Genomic DNA, 27,683 nt, shown 5'->3' with positions numbered 1-27,683 from the left:
CTTTATTCTGTGTTACTCCCATTATCATACCCCAATTCACTGGCACCGCTCCCAGTGCGGTGGCACTGCTGTTTTAAAATGATCAAACGCTGTCTGAGACTCTTGGGTGACAGCCAAGCACCAGGTGCCATCCTTAAAGTCATTGCCTAGTTCCTGCCATTTTGTCTCAGGCATTTTAGCTGGTACTGTACAGGCTGTGTCCCGACTATTGGTGGGTTATTCGCATCTCTCTCAATTTGTCCCAAAAGAGTTCATTGCTCTGGCAGGGGATCAGTTTTGGCAACATTTCCAATAACTTGATTTTGTCACTCAGGGAAAACAGGACATATGTTGTTCTTAATTGGACCGTCCCGGTTGGCCTTGGGCATCTGGGGGTCCGGGCATAACTTCTACTTTAATCGGTGCCACTCCAATGGAACCGTCGTATGATGGAGGCAGATATTCTCTTTCTTTGTATTTTTCATAATTATATGTCTCACTGTTTATATCCCATTCATCTGGACCTTTACTCCCGTATTGTGGCGCTGTTGGTAGTACTGGGTAAATGTTAGCTACAGCAGATGTGTTTCCGCACCTTTTGTTCAGATCCCATTATGCCCTGGCTATTAGCAATACGGTCTTTTCTTCCTTTTGTTTCCTTTCCTTTTTTCCACCATGTCCTCTGTTTCCCATTCAGGTCATCTGGATTCCACCTCTTCTCTCTCATTTTTACTATGATTTTCTGATTCTTTTCTCCTAGATATCTAGTTAACGACCCCTCTGGATCTCACTCGAGTTCTAATTTCTTTTCCGCAGCCATTGTTGGTTTGGGTTATTTGTTGTCAGCCTCTTCTTTCCTTCCTCCTGAAGTGAAATTACTATTACTCGGTAGTAATACTGACTATCTTGCTATACATGTTTCACCCAAACCCTCACCGACTGATTGAAGTTTGACACCCGTAAGTTCTTTCAGTCCCAGGGCAGCGGATTGCGGGTAGTTTTGGCTTTGCCCTAACTATGCGTGGTAATTTAAAAGGTACTCACGTGGTGGCTCGGCCGACATTCATCCATTTCCTCTGTCCTTAGCGGAATCCCACCCTCGTCACCAATTTGTTGTGGAGTATTTTAAACCACCACTCAACATAGGAGTTTCAAGCAGTTTATGTACTGTTCTAATTGTGTTACAATCTCAGTGCCGCCTACAACAAAAACTGATACCATTAAGAAGGACTGATTTTAGGACATCACAACAATGACACAGGATAACCACCACCATGTAATCTAAGTAAGAAATGAAGAAGGCAATTGTCACAACCAAATAGCCGCAGACAACATCCATTCACCCTGTCACGGAAGGAGCGAAATCATTTACATAAAGATCAACTTTGGAGCCAGGGACAGCTCATCTTGGTAGGATCCATTGTTTTCAGTTGTGGATAAAACATCAGCACTGAGCAGGCCTGTCCAGAACAGACTTGCTATATCAAAGTGAATGCTAAGCACCAATCATCCAGTAATATGTCATCCGGAGATGTATTTGTGATACTTTATAAGCTTAGCATCCGGGAACCATTTTAACCCCATAATTGCTGTAGAGCTTGAAAGCCCCACTTCACAAGTTACATTCGCATCACACAAGTCTCAGGCAATGACCATCTCCAACAAGAGAGAATCCAACGATCACCTCTTGTCATTCAGTGGCATTACCACCTCTGAATCTCCCACTATCAACATCCTGGGGATTACCATTGACCAGAAACTGAACTGGACTAGCCACAAAAGCAGATCAGAGGCTAGGAACCCTGTGCTGAGTAACCCACCTCCTGAATGGCCAAAGCCTGTCCACCATCTACAAAGCACAAATCAGGAATGTGATGAAATGCTCCCTACTTGCTTGGATGAGTGCAGCTCCCGCAACAGTGGAAGCTTGACACCATCCAGGACAAAGCAGTCCGCTCGATTGGCACCACATCCACAAACATTAACTCCTCCACCACCGATGCACAGTCACAGCAGTGTGTATCATCTACATGATGCACTGGAGGAACTCACCAAGGCTCCTTCGACAGCACCATCTGAACCCACGACCACTACCATCTAGAAGGACAAGGGCAGCAGATAGATGGGAACACCACCACTTGAAAGTTCTCCTCCAAGTCACTCACCATCCTGACTTGGAAATATATCGCTGTTCCTTCACTGTCACTGAGTCAAAATCCTGGAACTCCCTCCCTAACAGCACTGTGGGTGGACCTGCACGACATGAACTGCAACAGCTCAAGAAGGCAGCCCACCACCACCTTCTAAAGGGCAACTAGTGATGGGCAATAAATGCTGGCCCAGGCATCAAAGCCCACATCCCATGAATGAACACAAGAAAGTCCCCTCAAGATCTTATATGTTTCAATCAAGATACCTCTTACTCTTCTAATTTCCATTGGATACAAGCCTAGCGTGTCCAGTGTTTCCTCATAAGACAACCTGCCCATTCCAGGTACTAATCTAGTAAATCTTCTCTGAACTGCTTCCAATGCATTTATATCTTTCCTTAAATAAGGAGATCAATGCTGTACACAATGCTGCAGATGCACTCTCACCAATGCCCTGTATAACTGATGCATAACCTCCCTCTCTTGATTTCAATTCCCCTTGCAATAAACAATAACATTCTATTAGATATTCTCAATACTTGCAGCACCTGCATACTAAACTTTTGCAATTTATGCACTAGGACACCCAGATCCCTCTGCATCTCAGGTCTGCAATCTCATCATTTTGATAATCATATTTATTCATCCTGCCAAAATGGACAACCTCACATTTTCCCACATTATACTCCGTTTGCCAGACCTTTGCCCATTCACCTAACCTATCTATATCCTTTTGTAGCCTCCTTAAGTCCTCTTCACAACTTACTTTCCTACCTATTTTGTGTCATCAGAAAATTTAGCAACCATGCCATCAGTTTCTTCATCCAAGTCATTTATATAAATTGTAAGCACTGATCCCTGTGGCACACCACTCATCACACCCTGCCAACCAGAAAATGACTCACTTTTGCCTACTCTGTTTCCTGTTAGCTAGCCAATCTTCTATTCATGCCAATATGTTACCCCCTACACCATGAGCTTTTATTTCTGCAAAACCTTTGATGAGGCACCTTATCAAATGCCTTCTAAAAATCTAAGTATAATACATCCACCAGATCCCCTTTATTCACAGCACATATGATTCCTTCAAAGAACTCCAATAAATTGGTTAAACATGATTTCCTATTCATAAAACCATGCTGACTCTGCCTGATTACCTTGAATTTATCTAAATCCCCTGTTATAACATCTTTAATAATAGCTTCTAATCTTGCTACTGCTTGTAGCAGTGTGAAATGGCTAGCTACACCTGTTGCTCAAATCTTTCAGGTACCTTAGCCTTCCAGGGATATTTAAGCTGGACTGGAAAAGTATCCTGTCTACCTCAAATATCCCAGGAATGCCCAATGTTAGATGTGATTCTGTGAATGGACAGCACTTGCTGAACAATCTCAGATGTGCTAAAAATTACACGAACAACCAATTTAAGATTTTCAGTTAGGCCCTCAATGTAGCTCACTCACGATTGCTCATATGTAGGGACCTGTCCTCTGCAAGCAAAATTAACATCTCCAGGTATTGCGCCTTTTTTGGTTGGCCAAAAATATAGAAAACAATAGTACACTGGTGCGTTCTACGTGGCAATGCCTTGATGAATCAGAGTCAACTTGCAACCAATCTATACCTTCTCCTATTCAATATAAATTGTTCTTCCCTTTGTCGTTTGTCATCCTTGCATCCCCAAGGCCTGTCCATCATCTACAAGCGTAAGTCAGGAGTGTGATGGAATACATTGCATTTACCTGGGACGGTGCAGCTCCAACAATGCTCAAGAAGTTTGCCACCATCTAGGACAAAGTCGCCTGCTTGATTGGCACTCCATCCACCACCTTCAACATTCACTCCATCCACCACCAATATACAGTGGCAGCAGTGTGTACTTTCTACAAGATGTACTGCAGGAGCTCACCAAGCCGACTTAAACAGCACCTTCCAAACACACGACCACTACCATCTAGAAGGGCAAGGGCAGCAGACACATCCGAACGCTACCACCTGGAAGCTCTTCTCCAAGCTACTCGCCATCTTGGACATATATGCTGTTCCTTCACTGTCGTTGGATCAAAATCCTGGAACTCCCTCCCTAACAGCACTGTGGATGTACCTCCACCACATGGACTGCAACAGTTTAAGGAGACAGCTCACCACCACCTTCTCAAGGGCAGTTAGGGATAGGCAATAAATTCTGGCCCAGCCAGTGACGCCCACATACCAAGAATGAATTAAAAGAACCTGTCCTGATAAGTGCAAGATGAAAAGCTTTGACAGCATGTCTTTTTATTTTCAGTAGTACACAAGTTCTGTACTACCAAATGACTGTTTAGAAAAAGAATAAGAGAAGTTCCTCTTACAAATTCTATTAATGTTTAGGCCTGATTTGACATGATCAGCAAATATTCAGGGGTTACTCGTGAATGTGTAGCTCTATGCAAGTATTGGTCATGCCATCAGGTGAAGTTGAAAAGCAAAAGCCAGATACTTTACTGGAAGGAGATGAATTGGAAAATGACTCTGCCAGATTATTCTTGGTAATACTAATTGCATAGCTGGATTGGTGGAGGCCTGGGAGTGTTGTGTGCCTATCATTTGGTAGGATTTTGGGAGAAGTGTGGGTAGTGGAGTGGGGATAATTGAAAGAAGCACCCAATCACTGAGTATAGAGATGAGCAGTTAACAGAACTGCACCTTGGCAGGAGTTTCTAAGCATCACCTTTGAGTCGTCATTCATCTGCTTGCTTCACCGCTGGTTCCTTTTCATCTAAAATTATTTTCTGAAGCCCTTTACTTCCTGGCACACATTTTCTGCTAATCCTGAAAATAAATCACATGCTAGAAATTTCACCCGGAATGTTTTTGAAGGGTTTCTTTATGTAGCTTAGCTCCTGGTACTTTAGATCAGAATACATTTGTGACATCTGTGGTCAAATAATGGGTGACATTGTGAAAGGCCAATATTATTCAATTACAGTGTAATATATACGTTATAACTTTTCATATGGCTTAGGTTTGAAACATTCTAGTACTACACCAATACATTGATTCTTATAATAAATCATTATCTTTCATTGGAAAACACAACAAAAAAGTATTAAAAATTAAAACTGACGTAATGGCTGCCTGTCTATTTTAGCTGTGCTTTCAATTCCTAAAGAGTATTTTCTATTCGTCAGTGAGAATTGTAACTCTGGGTCTAATTGTGATAGCAGCACTTTTTGTCAAATCTCTTGCTGGTTGAGCAGAAGAATAATAATAAGTATTGCATCAGTGGTACAGCTGTGTAAGCAGCATTAGATTACATAATTCTTAATATGGCATGCAGTCTGAACCCAGAAGTGTAGAGTAGAATAGTTAATTTAGTACCTCATACACAGAAAGCAGAATCAAGAGGTGGAAAGAAAGATGGGATGAAGAGGCAGAAAAGAAATGTTTTTCTAAAAAATGACATTTTTCTACTTTTTAAAATCTCCACCAGTAATTAAAATTTGAAAGAATGAGACTTTACATTTGTAAAAGTTAATTTTCAGTGCCAGGATGGTTGTTTGTTAGTAATTAAGATTTATCACACTGTTTAGAAACGTACTTACATTGGAATGAAATGCCCTAACTTTTTCTGTTGTGCTTATTGGATATCTGTTGGGTAAATACCTAACTTCACCACCCCTCCATGTGTTTCAATGAAGAGCTTCTTGGCAAAATACTAAAGTAGAAAAGCTTTTGGAAGAGCAGGACAACTAACACAGCAACTTCCTGATCTCTGCATTTAACTCCGTGATGCAGTTGTTGGAAATTGCTGTCTGATTTGCTCTTTAAGAATGGTGGGTGCTGATGGCCTCACCATTATTTTTATTGCAAAATCTGTACCATACTGATCTAATGCATCAGGGTATTGATTTTATGCAAAAAGAGCTTTTCTACTGAGAAAGTATGAATGAGACATGTACAACAAAACATCGTCAGGTTGCAAGGTTCTGTACAGGCTCCTGCGTCTGTGCAAAGTTACTGCCCTTTCTATTTTAGTAAGTTTTTTTTGAGAGGGTGGGGAGTGATTAGGCACAAAGTGTAATCAGATTGTAATCATGGTAAAGCATGATTACAGCTATCAAAGGACATTAAATACATTCAGCACACTTGTTTATATTTCCAGAAAAATGTAAAAAGACACATGAACATTGTAATGGACCTGAAACTGCAGCTTTTAATGGAGCAACAGGACATGTAGAAAAAGGTAACAAGTATGCCATCTTTTCTTTAAGTAATCATAGTTCTTCTCATTTGTATTAATTGGTTATGTTGTTGTAATGCAGAGTTATAATGTTTAACTTTTTGAAAAGTGTTTTTGCATTGTATTTGTACTTTTCAGATGTAGCCACAGCAAATAGTCACATAGTAAACCAAGTTCAGAATCCAATTATCTCACCAACTGATGTCCATCTAGGCATTACAAGGCAGAACAGTCCATCTTGTGGGTCCCCTTTACATGCACTCTCTTGGGTATGTTTTAAAATTATCCTATTGACAATTGTATTTATAATTATTTATGTTTTAGTATAAGTTCATTGCACCACGTGAGCCATTTTTTTTCCATCCTTAAATATTTCAGGCTTAAGTGCCGCATATTAGATAAAAATAGACACTGTTAATAATCTTTCTGGTTACTTCAACCAATGTGGAGTCCGCCTTCACGTTTAGTGTATCTGACATAGATACAATTCTGTTGTCATCTGTTTGTGCATAGGCTGCTTGTAATTTGCTTTTGATGACTTCACTAGATCAGACGCTGTAATAAAAACATTGTGTGATGCCTTTTTTGAGTGTATGGAAGACTATCTGTTTAGGATGAAGGCCGGCTTGGATTAGAAATGTCTTGTGCAGCCTGACTGCAAAAAGGATTAACAGACATTCAAGATTTTGCTCACACTGGTTTCTGACAACCAGATGGTCATCTGGATAATCTGCAGATTCCTGTGCCATTCTTTATTTGAAAGCACTGAAACAGGAATGAGGCCTTATCGGATCAGAATCACGTTGGTGATATCAAATTAAGTGGGGGTAGAAGCTACTGTAACTCCTCGTATAGCCTTGTGGAACAATCTATCCAGCTGTATTTCATCCTCTCAAACATATGGGTACTGTCGTGAATGTCGCCCCTATTAGTAACACACACACAAACTAAACCAGTTGCTATGAAATTGAGGAATAGATCTTACAGCATTAACATAGTAAATTAAATTATTTATGCAAACATTTCTATGAAATAACAATTATTGCACTGTGTATAATTGGCTATTGCACTTAAGGGGCTGAAGTTTACGCCCTGAGATCGTTTTCCACTTTGCAGAGTGTATTATGGGACATGATGACGTTAGGTACCATTTATGATGTCATCATACCAGTTTCCAACAATACGGGTGGGAACCTGCCCATGTTATTTAAATACCAATTTAAAAGGCAATTCAGCTAATTAACTACCCATCTCACCGCAACAATACGGCCAGAAGACAATAACACACCTTCAGAGTGAGATTTATGACAGGTAGGGAATCCGTTTTTTTAAGGGCAAGCAAACTCATTTGGGTGGGTTTTAAAACTGCAGCTGAGACCAGAGTTTCAGCTTTGCAGTTCAAACTCTATTGACCACAGCTACTGCTCATTTGAGTGGACAGAGGAGCCTTCTGGATATTTTTCACGAGGAGAACTCTCCCCTGATTCAGAGCGCTCTTTTGATGGAACATTTTCCTGTCTATTACCAAGGGGTGAAAAGTGTCCAAGACAGATCGGGATTGTTGTTTCAGTTGGAGACACAACTTCCAGAGTGGATGAGAGAAGAATTAGGACGAGGAGGGTGAGAGGAAGAAGGGAACACAGGGAGGCTCAGGATACTGTCATTCCTCTCCAACTGCTCTTTAAATTTGCCCTTTACTTGTGGATCTTTAAGCTTCCACCACCTGATGTTGTGTCTACCTCTTGTCTGCTACCATTTTGTTTTCTTTGCAACTAACTCTGCCATTAACACTCTAGGTTGGGTGGTCAGTGTCTCATTTGGGAAGATTTTGCAGTTCTTTCAGTGCCTGTCATTGATCTCATCTCCTCTGGAGGTTTTCCCTCCACAGCTTCCCTCTTCATAGTTCCCCAACCCTGTATAGCTTGCTTCTACCACCTGCCCAAAATCCACAAACAGGACTGCCCTGGTAGACCAAGCGTTTCAGCAGTTGGAGAGATAACTGAAGAAATGGAAGAAGTTACAACAGACACCATGGGAGACTGGTGGAACTGGGTGGCATACTTCATTAGGAAAACTGGTGAAGTGTGTGAATTAAGATCATCAGGGAGTAGAAAGGCTGGAAAAGAAACTTGGTGGTGGAATGAAAACTCAAAGTGCAATCAAAGAAAAGAAGGAACCATTAAAAAAGTGGAAACAGTCAGAGCTCAAAGCAAGGAAGAGTACAAGAAGCCAACAAGGAACGCAAAGAAAGTGATTGCTGGAGAAATATCCCCAGCCTTGGAAGAAATATATGAAAGTCTGGATACTAAAGAGGGACAAAAAAATGCCTTCGGAATAACAGCTGCTAGAGATAGGTTAACAAAACATGTGGGATTTTTACATAATATCAAGGATGTGGGTGGGTAATCTTAGTGAAAGGACGAAATCAAAGAGAGGTAGGTCCAATATTTTATCTAGCTTATGAATGAAATAAAAACCAAGAACAAAGAGAAAAGATACTTGTAAATTAACCTGGAAGGAATCAGAGAAAAGACTGAAAATGACAAATCAGTATAACTGGATGAGATACTAGTGGAAGTGTGGACCTGCCTAGGTAAATATGGTGTTCAAGTCCTGAACAAGCTACTCAATTGTAATAGGATAAGAGAAAATCCCAAGGTTTGGAGGCAAAGAATGTTATATCAATATTCAAAGGAAAGGGAGACATTCAAAATTGTAAAAGCTACCAAGGAATTAAACTCCTAGCACATACCATCAGGATATGAGAGAATCATGGATCAGAGACTGAGGAAAAATAATGGAAATCCATGAAGCTTAGTTCAGATTTATGCCCAGAGGAACCACCACTGATATCATTTTTGTTTTAAGACAAGTGATGGAGAAATATTGGCTTAGCCAATGTAACATGAAGTTTGGATTCATCAAAGATTTATGACTAGATACCTTAGGAGGAAATATAGAGATGTGCTAGAATTGTGGAATCCTTAAGGTACATTCAACTAATATGGGACATTTACAAAGAATGCCAAATGAGTAAGCAGCAATGTGGGTGAGAGTGTGGGCTCCGAAGTCAAGGTTGGATTGCACCAAGCATTGACACTGAGTCCCTTCCTCATCCTGATTGTCATGAATGTTCTAACTGAGCAATTGAGTACAGGAAGTGCTATGGTCAATGATTTTTGCAGTTGACCTTGAGGTGGGTTTGATGATAAAAGAACTGAGTATCTGGAGGGGAGAAAAGCACTGGAAGACTGCAGTGTGAAGATCAGTAGACCAAGGAACCAATTTATGGACTGTCTGTTTGAGCCCCAGGAAGAGGATCAAAGTGAAGGTATGAAGATTATGGGTGAAGACCTGGAGAAAATGAATAGTTTCAAGTACCTGGAGTTAGGGTGGCAGAAGATAAAAGTATTGAAATGGAAATTAAGCAACAAATTTGTTCTGGTTGGAGTAATTGGAAGAAGTACAGTGGAGTATTATGTGATAGAAAAGTACTGAAAGGAAGAATCTGTAAGACAGTTGCGAGATCAACCTTTTTCTACAGTGCAAAAACTTAGGCGACATTTAGAAAGTAACAACGACTGGATACAATGAGAAGCAGATGCTGAGATGGATGTGTGGAGTGATGAGAGAGGACAAGATTAAGAGATGGTACACAGAGGATCATTGAAGATTGTGTGAACAATGAGGACAGTAACTGAGAAGAGATTGAAATGATATGGCCGTCTGTAACGGAGAGAGAGAGGACCTATGGCAAGGCAAGTGATGGATAATGGATTGCCAGGAGGAAGAAAAAGAGGAAAGCGTAAGAACAGATGGAAAGATGCAGTGGCAAGGGACTTAAACATAGTGAGATTTGAAGAGGAATGGGTGACCACCAGGTGGAGATGGAGAAAGGTGATCAACAGCATTGTGGTGACCCCCCAGTAAACTGTTGTTTTGCCCAACAGGAGAAGCTGGAAGAAGTGATTGTGTTAGAAGGTAGCAAGTAGAATAGAATGTGGGGAAGTGTGAAATATTCCAGTTTGATAGGAAAAATAGGAAAGTAGAATATATTTTGTAAGGCGAGAAGCTAGTAAATGATGGTTTCCAGAGGGACATGGGGGCCTTGTACACAAATCACAAAGTCAACATGCAGGCACAGCAAGCAATTAAGAAGGCAAAGAGTATATTAGCATTTATTTCATGAGGATTGAAGTATAAGGAAGTCTAGCTGCAGTCGTACCTGGATGAGACCAAGCCTGGAATACTGTGTATAGTTTTGGTCTCATCACCTTGGAAGGGGTGCAACAAAAGTTCACTCAGTTGATTCTTGGGCTGGGAAGGTTGATTTCTGAGGAGAGATTGAGTAGAATGAGCCAATGTTCTGTGAAGTTTAGCAGAATGACAGGTGACCTCATCAAAATGTATACAATTTTGACAGGCATTGACAGGATAGATACTGAGAGACTGCTCTAGGGGCCATAATCTCAGGTTAAGTATGGACCATTTGGACTGAGATAAAAAGAAACTTCTTCACTCGGAGGTTGTGAATCTTTAGAATTCTGTACCCCAGGTGGCTGTGGATGCTCAGTTAATGAGTTTTTTAAAGACTGTTAGATTTTTGGGAACCGAATGAGTGGGGACTAACTATAGAGAAAGTGGAGTTGATGTAGAAGTTCAACAGTGAGCTTACTGAGTGGCAAAGCAAGCTCGATGGACCATACCACTTACGTTCTTACGGACAGAATTTTATGGCCCCTCCCGCCAGCAGGGTCTTCCAGTCCTGCCAAAGTCAATGGACTTTTGAGTGGCTCGTCGTATTTTACAGCCACTTAACCACTGAGACCGGGCTGTAAAATTCTGCCCTATGTGTATTTGAATCAATGTATATACAACGTTACCTCCCCAAATTTGGGTTGTCTGAGTACACTCTGTGGGTGCTATTTATCATCTGTTATTAATTCAGCTTCTAATGTATATGTCAGTCTTGACAATCATGACTCAGCAGAAATACAATGTTGCTAATGATTTTCTTTATACCTATCTTCATGCTCTGTTATGTGTTCAGTATATCTGGGTGTGAAATCAACTGGAGTGATAACTACACTAATAAATCTGTCTTTCAAGCTGTCTAATTTAAATTTCACTACTTTTGGACCCAGGCCTCTCATGATTTACTTTGGTTTCTCCAATCCTTGTTATAATTCCTATCTTTGTATCCTAAAGTCTAAGCAGCAGACCAGGTCACATCTAGTGAATGACTGGTTCCTGGACGTAGAATTAGTCTCCATTTGTAAACTGCCAAAGCCAAGGGCTGAATCGTCCCAGATTTGCACAAAGTGCGGTAGTGGGTGGGTAATACGAAGTTTTACCTGCCGGCCATGATGGTGGGTTTTCACGCCTTATCGTCCCAAACCCCCACATTATTTATGAACTTCCGGAAAACATACTGTTTCCATGGTGGGTGGGCTCTCATTCACCCCCCCTGCCATCATCCCGCTGCTGCATCACGCCATATTCAAAGTCTAGCCGCACATTTCAGTGCTTCCAGCCCACCAGTGCTGCATGAAGGACATGGCCATGAAACTGAAGAAGACTGCAGTCCCCAGGGTCAGCAATGTGTCCCTTGGGCACCTTTTGGATGCCATGGAAGCCCACCAGGACGACTCTATTCCTGCTCTGGCAGCAGGATGAGCAGCAATAGCACAAACCTGGCTTGGGAGGCGGATGCAGCTGTGGTCAGCGCCAATGCCCTTCAAAAGAGGACAGCCACCCAGTGCCACAAGAGGCTAAATGATCTCCTCAATTCCACCAGGGAATGAAGAGGAATCTGGAGGCACCTTCTCTGAAGTCCCATCACAGCGCTCGCCAACACCCTTCTCCAGCGCAGAGACACACACCTCAGTGGGACCAAGCTTTAGAGTAGCCTCAGGATCACCGCCTGGTGAGCATTGCACTGTCTGATCCACAGCAGGGACTTCCCAGGTTTCTGGCACTCGGAGGAATGCTGGAGGTCAGACCTTTGCTGAGTCAGAGTCAGATGATGAGTCTCTGGACATGGTCATGTCACAGTTGCTGGAGCTGTAAAGGCAGGTTCAGGAACATCAGGAAGGGATGCCCACTGCACTCCTCAGATTGCAGGGCACGATGGACGAGGTGGTGTGCCTTCACTCTGAGGTGAAAGTGCCGGCATACCAATGCACCTAGGTCAACACTGGTAGGATGGCGGCTGCCATGGGGACCTTGGTCCAGGATCTCACTTCTGCACTGCTGTGCGAGCTTAACTCCATTGCTGATGCCATAGTTGGCCTCCAATACTGTGTACGCAAGAGGGGTGCTGGGCAGCCCAATCTCACTCCAGCTACCCCTTCTCCTCAACGTGTCAGCCAAGGGCCCCCAGACACCCATAAGGTGGAGGATTAGCAGAAGCACACCCTGAGGCCATCCGTTCAGGTGAATCCGAGAGTGTCCGGCCCATCTGACTCCCCTCTTCCTGTGACCTCAGCAGCTCCAGCTCCACTGGCTGAGGAGAGTGCCACTGCCACACAGCAGGAAATGAAAAGCAGGTCGGGGCCCTCCAAGTCTCGGCCCTCCAGAGGATTTTCACCAAGATCATCACAGACAGGGCATCATAGTAAGCAGGCTGACTCCACCCCTGCTGTGGATGTCCAGGGAGCACCAAGACATAGCGGCAGGGTTAGGAATGTTAAGGGGAATTAGTTGCACAGCCTGGGCACGGGTGTTAATCACTTGGACATAATGTCCACTATTGTCAATAAACTCCCAAGAATGTCTCCCTGCATATGGCTCCTTGTTCTGATGAGCAGTGTTCTTGTCACTCAGATGTGAAATCTTTCTGCACAAGATAAAGGCAGGTGTCTCAGTCCAGGGCCTCTTCCCTGTGCAGATCAAAGTGATGGTCCGGCCTCACACTCCCTGGACACATTCCTGATGCCTGCAACTTGGCAGTGCTTGACATTTCTGCTAGAATGTATTGGCAGGTGCCACAGAGTTCCGTCATTCTCTCTGTGTGCTTTCAGCACCTTTTAAGGTGGGGCTGGCCCCCATCTCTTCAGCATCAGTGACCAGTGATGCTGTGCTCCTGAAGTGCTCAGGTGCTGAAGGCGGACAAAGGATCAGATGCTTCTAAAGTTTCATGGCTTCGTCTCTATGATATGGCCCTGATCACAGAGTGCAAGCGAGCTGCCCTCAGCCAGACAGGAGTTAGACGTTCTCAGGTCAATGTGAAGATCTATGGAGAGTCCTCACTACATGTCATCATCATCATCCTCCTGCAATCGAGTGACTATTGGGGCTTCCAATGCATCTCCATGACAGGAGCATTCTCTTAGAGGGTATTCACACTGCCATAAGCGAGGCTGGAGTCAAACATTCACAACTGCGATGTGAGGATCTATGGGGACACCTCACTGCATGTCGTCATCATCCTCCACAAATCAAACAACTATGAAGGCCTCCTGAGCACATCTGCCTTGTCCAGCCAGTGCGAGGGCCTCAACCCCGTCATAGTCGCCTCCGAGGAACTCTTCACCCTCATCTCCATTGGTGTCCTCCTCATAGGAGGAGACTTGCAGCTCCTCCATCTACTCCTCAGCCAGCTCCTGTCCCTGTTGCAGCGCCAGGTTATAAAGGGTGCAGCAGACGACGGCGATGCGTGACATCCTCTGTGGACTATATGCAGCTCCACCAGATTGGTCAAGGCACCAGAACTTCATCTTCAGCATCCCGATGGTCTGCTCCACCAAGTTACGAGCGTCAGCATGAGCCTAAATATACCGCTGCTCTGCTGCAGTCTGAGGCTGCCACACGGGTGTCATCAGCCACACCCTCTGTGGGTAGCTCTTTTCCCCGAGGAGCCATTCCTGCAGCTTCTGTGGACCCTGTGACTGACTGAGGATGTAGGCATCGTGCACACTCCTGGAAACCGTGCGCACGCCTGCAGGATGCATTTCTGGTGCTTGCACGCCAGTTGCACATTCAGTGAATGGAGGACCTTGCGGATGATGTAGTCCACCGAGTGTTATGATGGAGATCTGAGCACCATGTGCGTGCAGTCAATCTGCAGTGACCTCATGGATGCATTTGTGGGTGGAGGCTTGAGATATCCCACTGAGGTCACCTGTGGAGCCCTGAAAGGAGCCACTGGCAAAGAAATTGAGCACCGCAGTCACTTTCACGGCCACTGACAGTGGATATCCTCCATGTTCCCGTGGCACCAAATCCTGCAGTAGCTAGCAGATGTGACCGACCAGTTCCCTAGACTTATGCAGTCTTTGGTGACACCGGTTCCCGATCATCTTCAGGGATGAAAGGCGGCGACTGTAGACCCTGGGTATCACTAGGCACCGGGCTGTGACTGCTCACTGTGCCTCTTCAGTGGCATGTGCAGGAGCCCCAGCCACCCCCTCTTCCTGAGATTGTTGCTCCTTCCTCTGCACACCCAGGGGTCTCAGTCATGCCCTCCTTCATCATCTTCACACTTTATAGGTCATCGGGCAAATAGCTAGATCACCAGGTTCCACGATCCTGATGTACTCCTGCAGGATGAAAGAGGGAGACATGTAGTTAGCATGGGTGTACAAAGAACCTGTCCTGATTAAGTATGACGGCCCCTTAATGCTTCCTGGAGAGTGCTGGCCACCACTTGGATGGCCAGAGATTAATGCGCTGCATGGCTGCCCTGTTAGCTTGAACTATGGGAGAGACTGGTCCAAACCGGGATGCTGACATTGTAAGGGGCTGTGAGCGCCTCCAGCAGCGACTGCTCCATGGCCAGCTTTAGCGAGGAGATTGTAAAAAGTGTGCAGTCATCCGACTGCTCTGCAGTCCACTGAAATGCTCATGAATTTGCAGTCTGTGCCAGGATGCAGGGTGGTGGTAGGGGGAAGCTCTTGAGCAAATGTGGTAGACTCTTAAATGCCCTCTGAACAAGAGCTACTAGGGATGGATAATAAATGCTGGCCTAGCCCGCGGCACCCACATCCCATGAATGGATAAAAAAAACCTTGGTGTACTTCGATGCCTCTGCGCTGCTTGAGTGGGCAGATAGGCTAGAGGCCCAACTCCAATCATATCAATGTGGCTGCGCCTGAACTGTCTCAGCTGCAGAGGAATGGTCACTTTCTACAGGTTCCCCTAATGCATGGCCACTTCCCTTGCCCACCCTATCCCCCACCACAAATGCTTGTGCGCTATATTCAACAGCAGGACTGCCCTTAACCCTGACCCCCCCGATGCCCTTTAACCTTGAAGTCCAACAGGCGACCCTGGCGAACGCTGCCCAACGTTATGTGTACTCACCACCGAGTTCCTCTCAGTGCAGGCTGCCAAGTGCATGCCTTTCATATGCTGTTGTGAAACACATTGGCGTGCTTTCCCAACGGCATGGACAGATGACCCAGCAATGTGGGGGGAACAATTCCAGCAGGCAGGCCTTATAATGATATGCTGATGTATTACAATGAGGTTCCCGACGTCCGATGGCAGGGAATGCGGCCTGCCATCAGCGGGCTGAGCAGACAATCGCAAACGGTTTCCCGCCGTCATAAAGCCGATCACGTCCCATTGTCCTCTCACACCGCTGGTCACGCCTGACGCCAGCGGGCAGGAAAAATCCCACCCCAAGTCTACCTCACCGTGATTTCATAAACCCCATGTCTGAGCTGGCTGACTGACATTAGGCAGTGGACGATGTAGTATGCCTTTCAGCTGAACATTTGGAATAGTGAAGTGATCATCTTTGACTCTAAACAAAAACCACGCCCTCATCACTGAATCCATATGCCTCCACAGCTTCTAACTTGATCTGAGGCACACACTGCATTCGGATTAAGCTAGAATTGAGCTTCAAACCTGCTTCACCTCAGTCCGCCACCAGCCCCATTCCCATTCTAGTCATCACTGAGACTGCTTATTTCTATCCTTGTAACTTCATCTGCATCTGATCCTGAATTACTCCTGCTGTTGCTGAAGCCAATTTTTTCATTGTCTTCCTAAATTGATAGATTAGTGAGAGACTACCTCATTTATTTAGGCTGATGGATAGAAATACCTTTTGGGGCACTTCTTTGGTGCTCACTTGCCCCATGCTAGCAGAAATTCTTTCAAATAAATCTGTTAAACATGTTAAAACAATCAAATATTTGATTTTATTGTATTTTAAACACGTCAGACTGCTTTTGTAGAATAATAAATGATGTGAATATAGATGTCAACATTTATGTTTTGAGATCATTGAGACATTGGGCCAGATTTTCACAGCATCAGGAAGACTGTGGCCCGTTAAACATGACTGGCGAGACCAGGATTCAGAGGTCCCACTCCCATTTCTGACATCCACTTTTTGTTGGTAGGGGAAAGGGGGCAGGGCTCGATTCATCCAGGATAGAAGCCCGAACCCAGCAAAGCCATTTGAACTTGGTGCTGAGTTGAAATGGACCCCATTTTGCCTGTTGCAGGAGGTTAACATGCCGTTTGGGAGGAAGGAATTTTATGGTCCCCCATCGGCGGGCTTGAAGGTGGCGGAGCAGGAGAGGGCTTGCAAAATGCAGCTCGTCACCTGCTCACCCCCAGCCTGTCTCCTATTTGACAGGCGGAGGTGTCAAGCAGCCCAGATCGCCCTTGGGCCTATTGGGGCCCTTAAGTAGTCAATTATTGTGACTCTATCCTGCACCTGGCCACCCGCCCTGGATCAAAAATCTGGGCGATTTTCTGCGACCTTTTACTGAAACAGATCCAGTGAGTCAGCCAATTTTCTGACTTGAGCTACTGCTTCAGTAGCCAAATTCTAGCCCATCATCTCCCATACTTGCTTTGTTTTTTATTCATTCACAGGATGTGGGCTTCGCTGGCTGGGCCAGCATTTATTGCCCTTCCCTAGTTGCCCTTGAGAAGGTGGTGGTAAGCTCCCTTCTTGAACTGCTGCAGTCCATGTGGTGTAGGTACACCCACAGTAATGTTAGGAAGGGAGTTCCAGGATTTTGACCCAGCGACAGTGAAGGAATGGCGATATATTTCCAAGTCAGGATGATGAGTGGCTTGGAGGGGAACTTGCAGGTGGCTGTGTTCCCATTTATCTGCTGCCTTTGTCCTTGGGTTTTGAAGGTGCTGCCAAGGAGACTTGGTGAATTCCTGCAGTGTATCTTGTAGATGGTACACACTGATGCTACTTTGCGTTAATGGTAGTGGTGCCAACCAAGCGGACTGCTTTGTCCTGGATGGTGTCCAGCTGCATCAGTGTTGTAGGAGCTGCACTCATCCAGGCAAGTGGGGAGTATTCCATCACACTCCTGACTTGTGCATAGTAGATGGTGGACAGGCTTTGGGGAGTCAAGAGGTGAGTTATTCATCGCACGATTCCTAGCCTCTGACCTGCTCTTGTAGCCACAGTGTTTATATGGCTAACCCAGTTCAGTTTCTGGTCAATGGTAACCCCCAGGATGTTGATAGTGGGGGATTCAGTGATGGTAATGCCACTGAACATCAAGGGGCGATGGTTGGATTCTCTCTTGTTGGATATGGTCATTGCTTGACACTTATGTGACGTGAATGTTACTTGCCACTTGTCAGCCCAAGCCTGGATATTGTCCAGGTCTTGCTGCATTTGGACAGGGTCTGCTTCAGTGTCTGAGGAGTCGTGAATGGTGCTGAACATTGTGCAATCATCAGCGAACATCCCCACTTCTGACCTTATGTTGGAAGGAAGGTCATTGATGAAGCAGCATTGATGGTTGGGCTGAGGACACTACCCTGAGGAACACCTGCAGTGATGTCCTGAAACTGAGATAACTGACCTCCAACAAGCACAACCATCTTCCTTTGTGCTAGGTATGACTCCAACCAGCAGAGAGTTTTCCCCTTGATTCCCATTGACTCCAGTTTTGCTGGGGCTTATTGATGCCACACTCGGTCAAATTCTGCCTTGATGTCAATGGCAGTCACTCTCATCTCATCTCGGGAGTTGAGCTGTTTTGTCCACGTTTGAACCAAGGCTGTAACGAGGTCAGGAGCTGAGTGGCGTTGACAGAACCCAAACTGGGCATCAGTGAGCAGTTTATTGCTAAGCAAGTGCCACTAGATAGCACTGTTGATGACCCCTTCCATTACTTTACTGATGATGGAGAGTAGACTGATGGGGTGGTAATTGGCTGGGTTGGATTTGTCCTGCATTTTGTGTAAAGGACATACCTGGGCAATTATCCACATAACTGGGTAGATGCCAGTGTTGTAGCTGTACTGGAGCAGCTTGGCTAGGGGCATGGCCAGTTCTGGAACACAAGGCTTCAGTACTATTGCCAGAATATTGTCAGAGCCCATAGCCTTTGCAGTATCCAGTGCCTTCAGCTATTTCTTGATATCACGTGGAATTAATCAAATTGGGTGAAGACTGGCATCTGTGATGCTGGGGACCTCTGGAGGAGGCTGAGGTAGATCATCCAGCTGACACTACTGGCTGAAGATTGTAGCAAATGCTTCAGCCTTATCTTTTGCACTGCAGTGCTGGGCTCCTCCATCATTGAGAATGGGGATATTTGTGGAGCCGTCTCCTCCCATCAGCTGTTTAATTGTCCACCACCATTTACAATTGGATGTGGCAGGGCTGCAGAGCTTAGATCTGATCTGTTGGTTGTGGGATTGCTTAGCTCTGTCCATCACTTGCTGCTTATGATGTTTGGCACACAAGTAGTCCTGTTTTATAGCTTCACCAGGTTGACACCTAATTTTTAGGCATGCCTAGTGCTGCTCCTGGCATGCCCTCCTGCACCCTTCATTGAACCAGGGTTGATCCCCTGGCTTGATGGTAATGGTAGAGTAGAGGATATGCCGGGCCATGAGGTTACAGATTGTGTTCGAGTACAATTCTACTGCTGCTTATGGTCCACAGTGCTTCATGGATGCTCAGTCTTGAGTTGCTAGACCTGTTTGAACATTATCCCATTTAGTACAGCGGTAGTGCCACACAACATGATGGAGGGTATCCTCAATGTGAAGGCGGGACTTCGTCTCTACAATGACTGTGCTGTGGTCACTCCTACTGATACCGTCATGGACAGATGCATCTGCAGCAGGCAGGCTGGTGAGGATGAGATCAAGTATATTTTCCCCCCTAGGTCAAGTATGTTCTTCCCTCTTGCTAGGGGCAAGAGGTTTGTCTAAAAACCCCAGGAGCATTCAGAGTGGAGCTGTAGTGATGGTCCAGGGTACTATTGCCTTCGCTTTTTTTTTATTCGTTCATAGGATGTAGGCTTTGCTGGCAGGGCCAGCATTTGTTGCCCATCTCTAGTTGCCCTTGATAAAGTGGCAGTGAGCTGCCTTCTTGAACGCTGCAGTCCATGTGGTGTACGTACACCCACAGTGCTGTTAGGAAGGGAGTTCCAGGATTTTGACCCAGCGACAGTGAAGTAACGGCAATATACTTCCAAGTCAGGATGGTGACTGATTTGGAGGAAACTTCCAGGTGGTGGTGTTCCCGTCTATCTGCTACATATATGCTTCTAGGTAGTAGTGGTTGTGGTTTTGGAAGGTGCTGTCTAAGGAGCTCTGGTGAATTCCTGATGTGCATCATGTAGATGGTACACATTGCTGCGACTGTGTGTTGGTGGTGGTGGAAGTGAATGCTTGTGGATGTGGTGCCAATCATGTGGGCTGTTTTGTTCTGGACAGTGTCAAGCTCCTTGAGTATTGTGGGAGCTGCACTCATCCAGGCAAGTAGAGAGTATTCCACCACACTCCTGACCTGTGCCTTGCAGATGATGGACAGGCTTTGGGGCGTTAGGAGGTGAGTCGCTCATCGCACGATTCCTAGCCTCTGACCTGCTCTTGTAGCCACAGAATTTATTTGGCTCATCAAGTTCAGTTTCGAGTCAATGGTAACCCCCAGAATCCTGGGGGATGTTGATAGTGGGGAATTCAGCGATGGTTATGCCATTGAATATCAAGGGGAAAGGTTAGATTCTTTCTTGTTGGAGAATGTCATTTCCTGGTACTTGTGTTGGTATGAATGTTACTTGCTACTTGTCAGCCCAAGCCTGGATATTGTCCAGGTCTTGCTGCATTTGGACATGGACTGCTTCAGTATCTGAGGAGTCGCGAATGGTGCTGACCACTGTGCAATCATCAGCGCACACCCCCACTTCTGACCTTATGATGAAAGGAAGGTAATTGATGAAGCAGCATAGATGGTTGGGCTGAGGACACTACTCTGAGCAACTCCTGCAGTGATGTCCTGGAGCTGAGATGGCTGACCTCCAACAACCACAATCATCTTCCTTTGTGCTAGGTATGACTCCAACCAGCGGACTGTTTTACCCAATTCCCATTAACACCAGTTTTGCTAGGGCTCCTTGACGCCGCACTCAGTCAAATGCTGCCTTTATGTCAAGAGTAGTCCCCTCTCTCCTCGCCTCAGGAGTTCAGCTCTTTTGCCCATGTTTGAACCAAGTCTGTTATGAGATTAGGAGCTGAGTGGCTCTGGCAGAACCTAAACTGGGCGTCAGTGAGCAGTTTCTTGTTAAGCAAGTGCCATTTGATAGCACTGTTGACGATCCCTTCCATTACCTTACTGATGATGGAGAGTAGACTGATGGGGTGGTAATTGGCCAGGTTGGATTTGTCCTTTTTGTGTACAGGACATACCTGGGCAATTTTCCACGGAGCCAGGTAGATGCCAGTATTGTAGTTATACTGGAACAGCTTGGCTAGGGGTGTGGCAAGTTCTGGATCACAAGTCTTCAATACTATTGCCAGAATATTGTCAGGCCCCATAGCCTTTGCAGTATCCAGTGCCTTCAGCTGTTTCTTGATAACAAGTGGAATGAATTGAATTGGCTGAAGACTGGCTTCTGTGATGCTGGGGACCTCCAAAGAAGGCTGCTTTTGCATTCAAATCTGAGGCAGAATTATGTCCTTTATAACAAGACCATACTGTTTATCTGGAGGTGCTGTCTTAATGTTTTTGAAGATGCACAGAAGTTATGAAGCTGCTTTTACCAATTTATACTCTTTTGAAATTTCAAAATTGTTTCCTTTGTTGTTAGGTTGGTACTGATGTTCAAATGATTTCACCATCACTAGAAGTTGAAGTTGACCTTCTAATTATTTGCACGGATTATATCTCCAATAATACATTTTTAAAAATACTGGCTCATGGCTCATTATACTGTTTTCTTTTGCAATATGAATCAGTTGCTGCCCTTGTCAGTGTGATACCCTGATGCAATGCTTGATCAAACCAGATTCCAGGGAGAGAAGCTCAATTGGTTGATTATGCCTTCAATTTCACTATAAGCCAAAAATCTACTTTGGCAAAAGCACTGCTATTGCTTAACAGCCATGCATGTGATTTTTCAACCAAATTTCAATTGCCTAGACTCTCACTCACTGTCTGGCTCTAGTATTGCTGTGCATTTTCTGTGTGTTGAGGACACGTTTAAATGCGGTCATTCTTGGATATAAGATCTACGAGTTGAAATATCTGTCGAGGACTGGTCGACAAAGCTGGTTTTAAGACCTTGTTTGATAGATATTGTTTTGAATCCAGTTTACAAAATTAATACAGCTAAAGATCTTAAGTAAAATGCAGCCATGGGTTGTCACCACATAAGTACTTTGAAATTCAGTATATTTGATACTAATTTGCAGTCATGTTCAGTAATGCTATGAAGATAGATTGGTAAATTGAAACTACTGGTGCGGTTTTGGTGTCAGAGTCATTTTGAGTGTCAGGATTGCTTAATGTTGTAATTTGGCATAAAATGGAAGAAAGGGCTGTTCAACCTCACCTTGACAGTTGGAAAAATATATCTGTGAAAAGTTAATGAAATAAATCAGATAATTCTACGTGAGATACTAGTTAATGGTTGCTCAGGCTAACAAGGTTTCTTAATGTTCTTTGCAGGAGGAGGATGATGGTCTTGATGATGCCTTCTCGAGGTATGTTATCCCAGAATCCTTTATTTCACTGGCCAAAAAAAAAAATCCTGTTCAAAATAAATTTCTTGATAAAATAGTTCTATTGTTGGTAATTTATCTTTACGCAAAGTTAAATATACAGTGGCTTGACCTTGCATGTTCCTGTATTGTGAAACATTTTGTCTTATCTCTGTGGTTTTAAGTGACTGCCCTACCCAGACAGGAATTTTCTTATTACCGGACCTGATGAATCTATCTCTGATTAATACAAGTTTCATTGCACAACATTTCTTCTATGTATTTGAGTATTTGCCAGAAAAAATATTGTAATTTATTTAAGAGTATGGGTTACATCATTTGGCCCAGGATCAATGATTTTATGGACTACTTCTGTTCCATTCACAGCATAACAGAAAGTGCTCAACATTTAAGCTTGACAAATGTCTTTTCAGTAGAGGAAATCTTCAGCAAAACAGCAACCATTTCCCTAGCAACCGCACTGCTCACCAATGAACCCTGTCTAAATAATTAAAGTGATTTTGACTCTTGAGAAGGGCAGATCAATCCTTTTTCTCTATTTCTGTGAGAAGGAATCATGGTTTCTGTGATGTTACAGAATGTGTGAAACTGAATCCACTTTATTTGCATTCTGGTTTTAGGACCTGTTCTATAAATATATTAAATCCAGTGGCTCCTGAAAGAAAAATAATAGGACCTCAGAGCTACGTATTATAATTATTTCTATGTTTATTTTTATTCATAAATCTGTCAATTCTCTCTAATAGTGTTTCTGAGAAATATAATTTTGAATTTTTTTTACAATGCTAGCCCCATTTTGTTTTAAGCTTTCTTGTTCTTGGCGGATATGTACTTGACAGGCCATCTGTTTGTTTTTCAAAGTACTCACTGTAATCCAATAAATGTAATTTGGTACTAAATGCAATGAGGACATGACAATTAACATTTACTCACTGTTGGGGCACTAATGACTACATTACTGCACCATCGCTGTTCCTTCACTGTCGCTGGGTCAAAATCCTGGAACTCCCTCCCTAATGGCACTGTGGGTGTACCTACACCACATGGACTGCAGTGGTTCAAGAAGGCAACTCACCACCACCTTCTGAAGGGCAATTAGGGATGGACAATAAATGTTGGCCTAGCCAACAAAGCCAACACCCTGTAAGTGAATTTAAAAAAAAAACCTTTAAAATAAAGAAAAAGTGCTAGAACATGTGTGTTAAGTTTGCTATATAAAGTATTTTGGTTATACGGTAAACATTCCACTCTCCAATTTAAGAATTAAGCTTTTGGTTATTGAAGGAAGTTTCTATTCAACTTTAGATTGAGAATATTGCTATTAAAATTGCACTATAAAATATGGTTGTTAAATAAGGATATCTAATCCCAAATGTGTTTCTTTCTGATCCTTTTTTATATTTCAACTTGCCTTTTTTGTCAAATTTCTCTCTACTGAAGGTGCTGATGTTAGTTAGAAAACATTTCCTCAGGCACTGTTATCCTCCAATGCCTCAACTAACTGGCCACATGAGAAGTAGTGTTCAGTTCTGAACTCCACACCATAGGAAGGCTTACAAGGAGTGCCGTCTAGGTTTGTTAGAATGATACCTGGAGTCCAAGAGCTTTTTATGATTTTCCAATTGTGAGGAGAGTTTAAACAAATTAGGCTTGTATTCTCTGAAATTTAGAAAGTTAAGAGCCAATTTGATCAAAGATAGTAAACTATAATTCCAGTTACATCTCGAATTTGATCATTAATACCTTTTCAGAATATTACGGTAGAAAGAGAGAAACCAATTCCACTGATTGGGCAGTCTAGGACTAGGAGACATAGTGTAAAAATTCATTCGGACCTTTCAGGTGTAAAAATAGGAAACACACAGGGTAATGGAAGTTTGGAACTCTTCCTCAAACTGGAATTGATGCTAGATCAATTGTTAATTTTAAAACTGAGATTGATAGATTTTTGTTAACCAAAGGTATTGAGGAATATGGGACAAAGGTGAGTAAATGGAGGTAGGTCATAGATCAGCCATTATCCCATTGAATGGCGGAACACTTACGAGGGACTAAATAGCTTTTTCTTGTTCCTATGTGTGAATGAGGGCATAGAATGTCAACCGGCAACCCTTGCATGGAAGACATCAGCTGAGCCCAAAACTATACTTTTATCAATGCTCATATGCGCAAAGTTTACATCAGAGGGCACTGGATAGTGATCAGAAGCAAAAGTCCCACCTTCTTAGCCTCAAGATGTTGAGGCCAGTGTAGTTGCTGTAGCTGAGATGAGCAGATAAGTGATCAAATTTGAGACATAACTGGGCTTATAGTTTACTACACTAGTACAGAGAGCTTTATTGAAGATTGTCAGGGGAGCTTTTTGAATCTCTAATATGTTGCACCCTTATATCCCACCTGGCCAAAATTCAGCCCTGGCATTGAGCAACTGTTTACAGCACAAACTTAACTAGGTTCAAAATAGGAAAATCAAACAGAGGGTACCTGCTGGCAACTTTAAACAATTTTAATGTCTTGTACTTTACACATCAGAGCATTTTAATAATTTATATAAATGATTACTGCTGGTTTAAAAAGTCTATTCTAATCATCTCTTTAATTGATCTTATGTTGATCAGCATTCCTGATGTGCATGTAATAATTCCAATAGAAGTTGTATGGGTGTTTTAAAAAAACAGGAAGGGCATCCTATACAGAAAAGGTTTGTTGCTTTTATCAGTAGTTCACTGTCTTGAGCGTTATCTTGTTACATGGCTTGATATGTACTAACATCCTCCTTAGGAAACTATTAAGTATTATATGGAAAAATCAGTCCACTAGCAAATTTAATGCTACCTTCATTAAAACACCATGTTATTACCATTGTGGAGCAGACATGATAAGCAAGATTTTCAAGTTTGCTATTAGTGTTTGTTATTAGTGTATCTGAAAATGTTTCTAAATAATTCAAATGTCTTTAGAAATGTTTGCTTTCTTTATTGGCATTATATTTTCAATTTGTGCCTCTTCAGGGAAGAAATTATTTTTGATATTTGTCCCAAGGGATTAACTTCATCTTTATTAACTCTATGGTGGGCCCTTCCTTGCCTAGAAGTATCTTTTGGCCAATGCATATGATTTGGAATTTGGAACATGTTTCAGACAATGCCACTTATGTAAGAGATTTGTATTGAGAGTGGAAACCTGGAACTAAATATCCAGTCAACTTCCAGTTGCAGTCAAAATTATGTTTACCAAGAAGTAGCCAAGTCAAACATTAGGTGCTGCTAAAATTAATAAGTTGTGTGAAGCATGACTTTTATTTTCCAATTTTACAAGCAGCATTGTGGATGGAGTTGAGCCAATCACAGGTATTTTTTAATAAATATATTTATGTTCATATACATATATGCTTCTAAACTCATACTTTCATTCACTAATTCATTTGAATGATAAATATATCTTTAGAAACTGAACTAGTAAGGACGTGTACAAAGCCAAAACATCAAAATCAAAATGCTTATTGTTTTATGATTCCAAAAGTGAATGCAGTTTTGACACTTGCCATTATTCTTATCCACAAATTTTGTGTTGGGAGTGCAACATTCTGCACCAGCAGGGCTGAAAATAAAAATGAAAGTTAACAAACTGCTGGGTGAACAGTAAACCTCAGAATTGAATCACTAAATTCAAAATGCTACTTTTCTTTGCAGAAGTGAATATTGGCTTCTAATGTCATTTAAGGTGGTACATGTAGCTTACTTCATGATGCCTAAAGCATGACTTGGGGATCTTTCATCCCGTTTGCAGATCGTCAAGTCAAGTGATACAGTATTTTGTAGAGAAGCCATTTGAAATGTAATTATAGAAGTGTAGCTGGAAAAAATAATTGTAAGTAATACTAATGTTAAGTTTTCATGCAGAGAAGACCATAAGCAATCCCCCATGTCAACAAGACCAGTGATCAAAGTGAAATAAAAAGGAAAGAATGTATCTCCTAAGCCAGTTAAATTGACAGTGAGCAGATTGTAAACAAGTCAATTAGATTAACCTGCCTTAACAACTTAATTCCTGGCAAGAAAGATTCTTTGTTTAATATGTAATGAATTGAATATATAGCTTTAGACATGTTTGCTTGAAAGAGAGAGTTCAAGATGGTGGCTAAAATCATTAGCAATCCCATCAATTTTGAAATTCCACATTCAAGCACTATATCAATAAGTGTGCAGACACCCGTTTGCAAATATTAGCAATGCTGTTCCTGTGAATAGGTAAACTTAGTGGCTGAATACAATCTTTTTGAGGTTAGATGATGAAAACAGCTGTGTTAGAATTCGTAAGTTATTTTTCAAGATGTCACGTGTAAGATCCATCTCTCCAGTTCTATGAAGCATGCCTTCCTGTTTTCTTTTGGTTAGCCATTTTATGTAAATAGGTGATGTCTGTATTTGTGTAAATGATAAATGGGTAAGGTTCAGAGGCCTTAATGTCTCCATGTTGAACTGGTCAAATCAATAATTGAAATTGTGCTCTTCAACTTACTTTACTACCGGTGGTAAACTATTGTACAGCATATAAATGATACCATGCTCACAGATTACAAAATAAGTTTGTTCTGTTTGGCATTTTTAATGACAAAAATAACTTGCTGGCACAACAAGAATAATTACTACATTTTGATATTTTGTGGGTTCGATAAAATTGTTTTTGAAATCTGTCTGCATGTAGATGAAGGGTGCTATCAATGCCAAGTATGAAGCTTGCTAATTTTCTTTCATGTGGTTATAGTTAGGGTTACCAACCCTCCAGGATTGGCCTTGAGGCTTCAGGAATTGAATGCCAATCTCCAGGACACTGCTGTGTGCAGCCTTGGGGAAAAAACATTGAGATATTAAAAAAAAAGTTTGTCATTTTCTTCAAACATTTCTCTTTATCAGAGGTATAAGTATTGAGAGTGGGAGCAAAAGATTGGCTGACAGTCGAACATCACCCAGTTAGGTAACGACGCTTTTTGCTTTCTGTCAGAAGGCAGTGCGTCACAAAAATGGCTGTGTTGGCCAACTAATGGCAAGAGTGTGGGGGCAAGTCAGGCGATGAAACCTTCAGGAATACATTTAATCACAGTTGGCAACTCTACTTGACCATCCATATAACCTTGGGTATAGGGCTTAGATTCTTCAGTTGAGTGACAGTGGCCCAGCTTTTGCTGCTGATATGTCTGGCCTATCCCCTAGAAATGATGTTGGGTTCTCAGTACATCCACCCACATCTGAATGGCCATATTATAATTGGCAAATAATAGAAATATGTTGCAGGATGCGCTCTGTGCATAGCTGGCCGCCTGGGCTAGCATGTGACTTAGCTGGCCTCCGAGATTTCCTGCAGCCATTCCCTGGCAACTT

General features: G+C 43.0%; 1 protein-coding gene across 1 annotated transcript in view; it reads left to right on the top strand.

Moving 5' to 3' along the window:
- Positions 1–27,683, top strand: part of LOC121278189 (low density lipoprotein receptor adapter protein 1-like) — a 148,386-nt gene that overhangs the window by 106,906 nt on the left and 13,797 nt on the right. The window contains exons 6-8 of the mRNA XM_041188349.1: positions 6,274–6,354; positions 6,490–6,620; positions 22,250–22,284. Coding sequence (XP_041044283.1) covers positions 6,274–6,354; positions 6,490–6,620; positions 22,250–22,284 — 247 coding nt within the window. The remainder of the gene's footprint in view (positions 1–6,273; positions 6,355–6,489; positions 6,621–22,249; positions 22,285–27,683) is intronic.

This window comes from Carcharodon carcharias, chromosome 5 (genome assembly GCF_017639515.1).
Source record: "Carcharodon carcharias isolate sCarCar2 chromosome 5, sCarCar2.pri, whole genome shotgun sequence".
In the NCBI taxonomy this organism is placed as follows: domain Eukaryota; kingdom Metazoa; phylum Chordata; class Chondrichthyes; order Lamniformes; family Lamnidae; genus Carcharodon; species Carcharodon carcharias.
The sequence above is the reverse complement of the archived record's forward strand: the minus strand, read 5'-3'. Positions and strand labels throughout refer to the sequence as shown.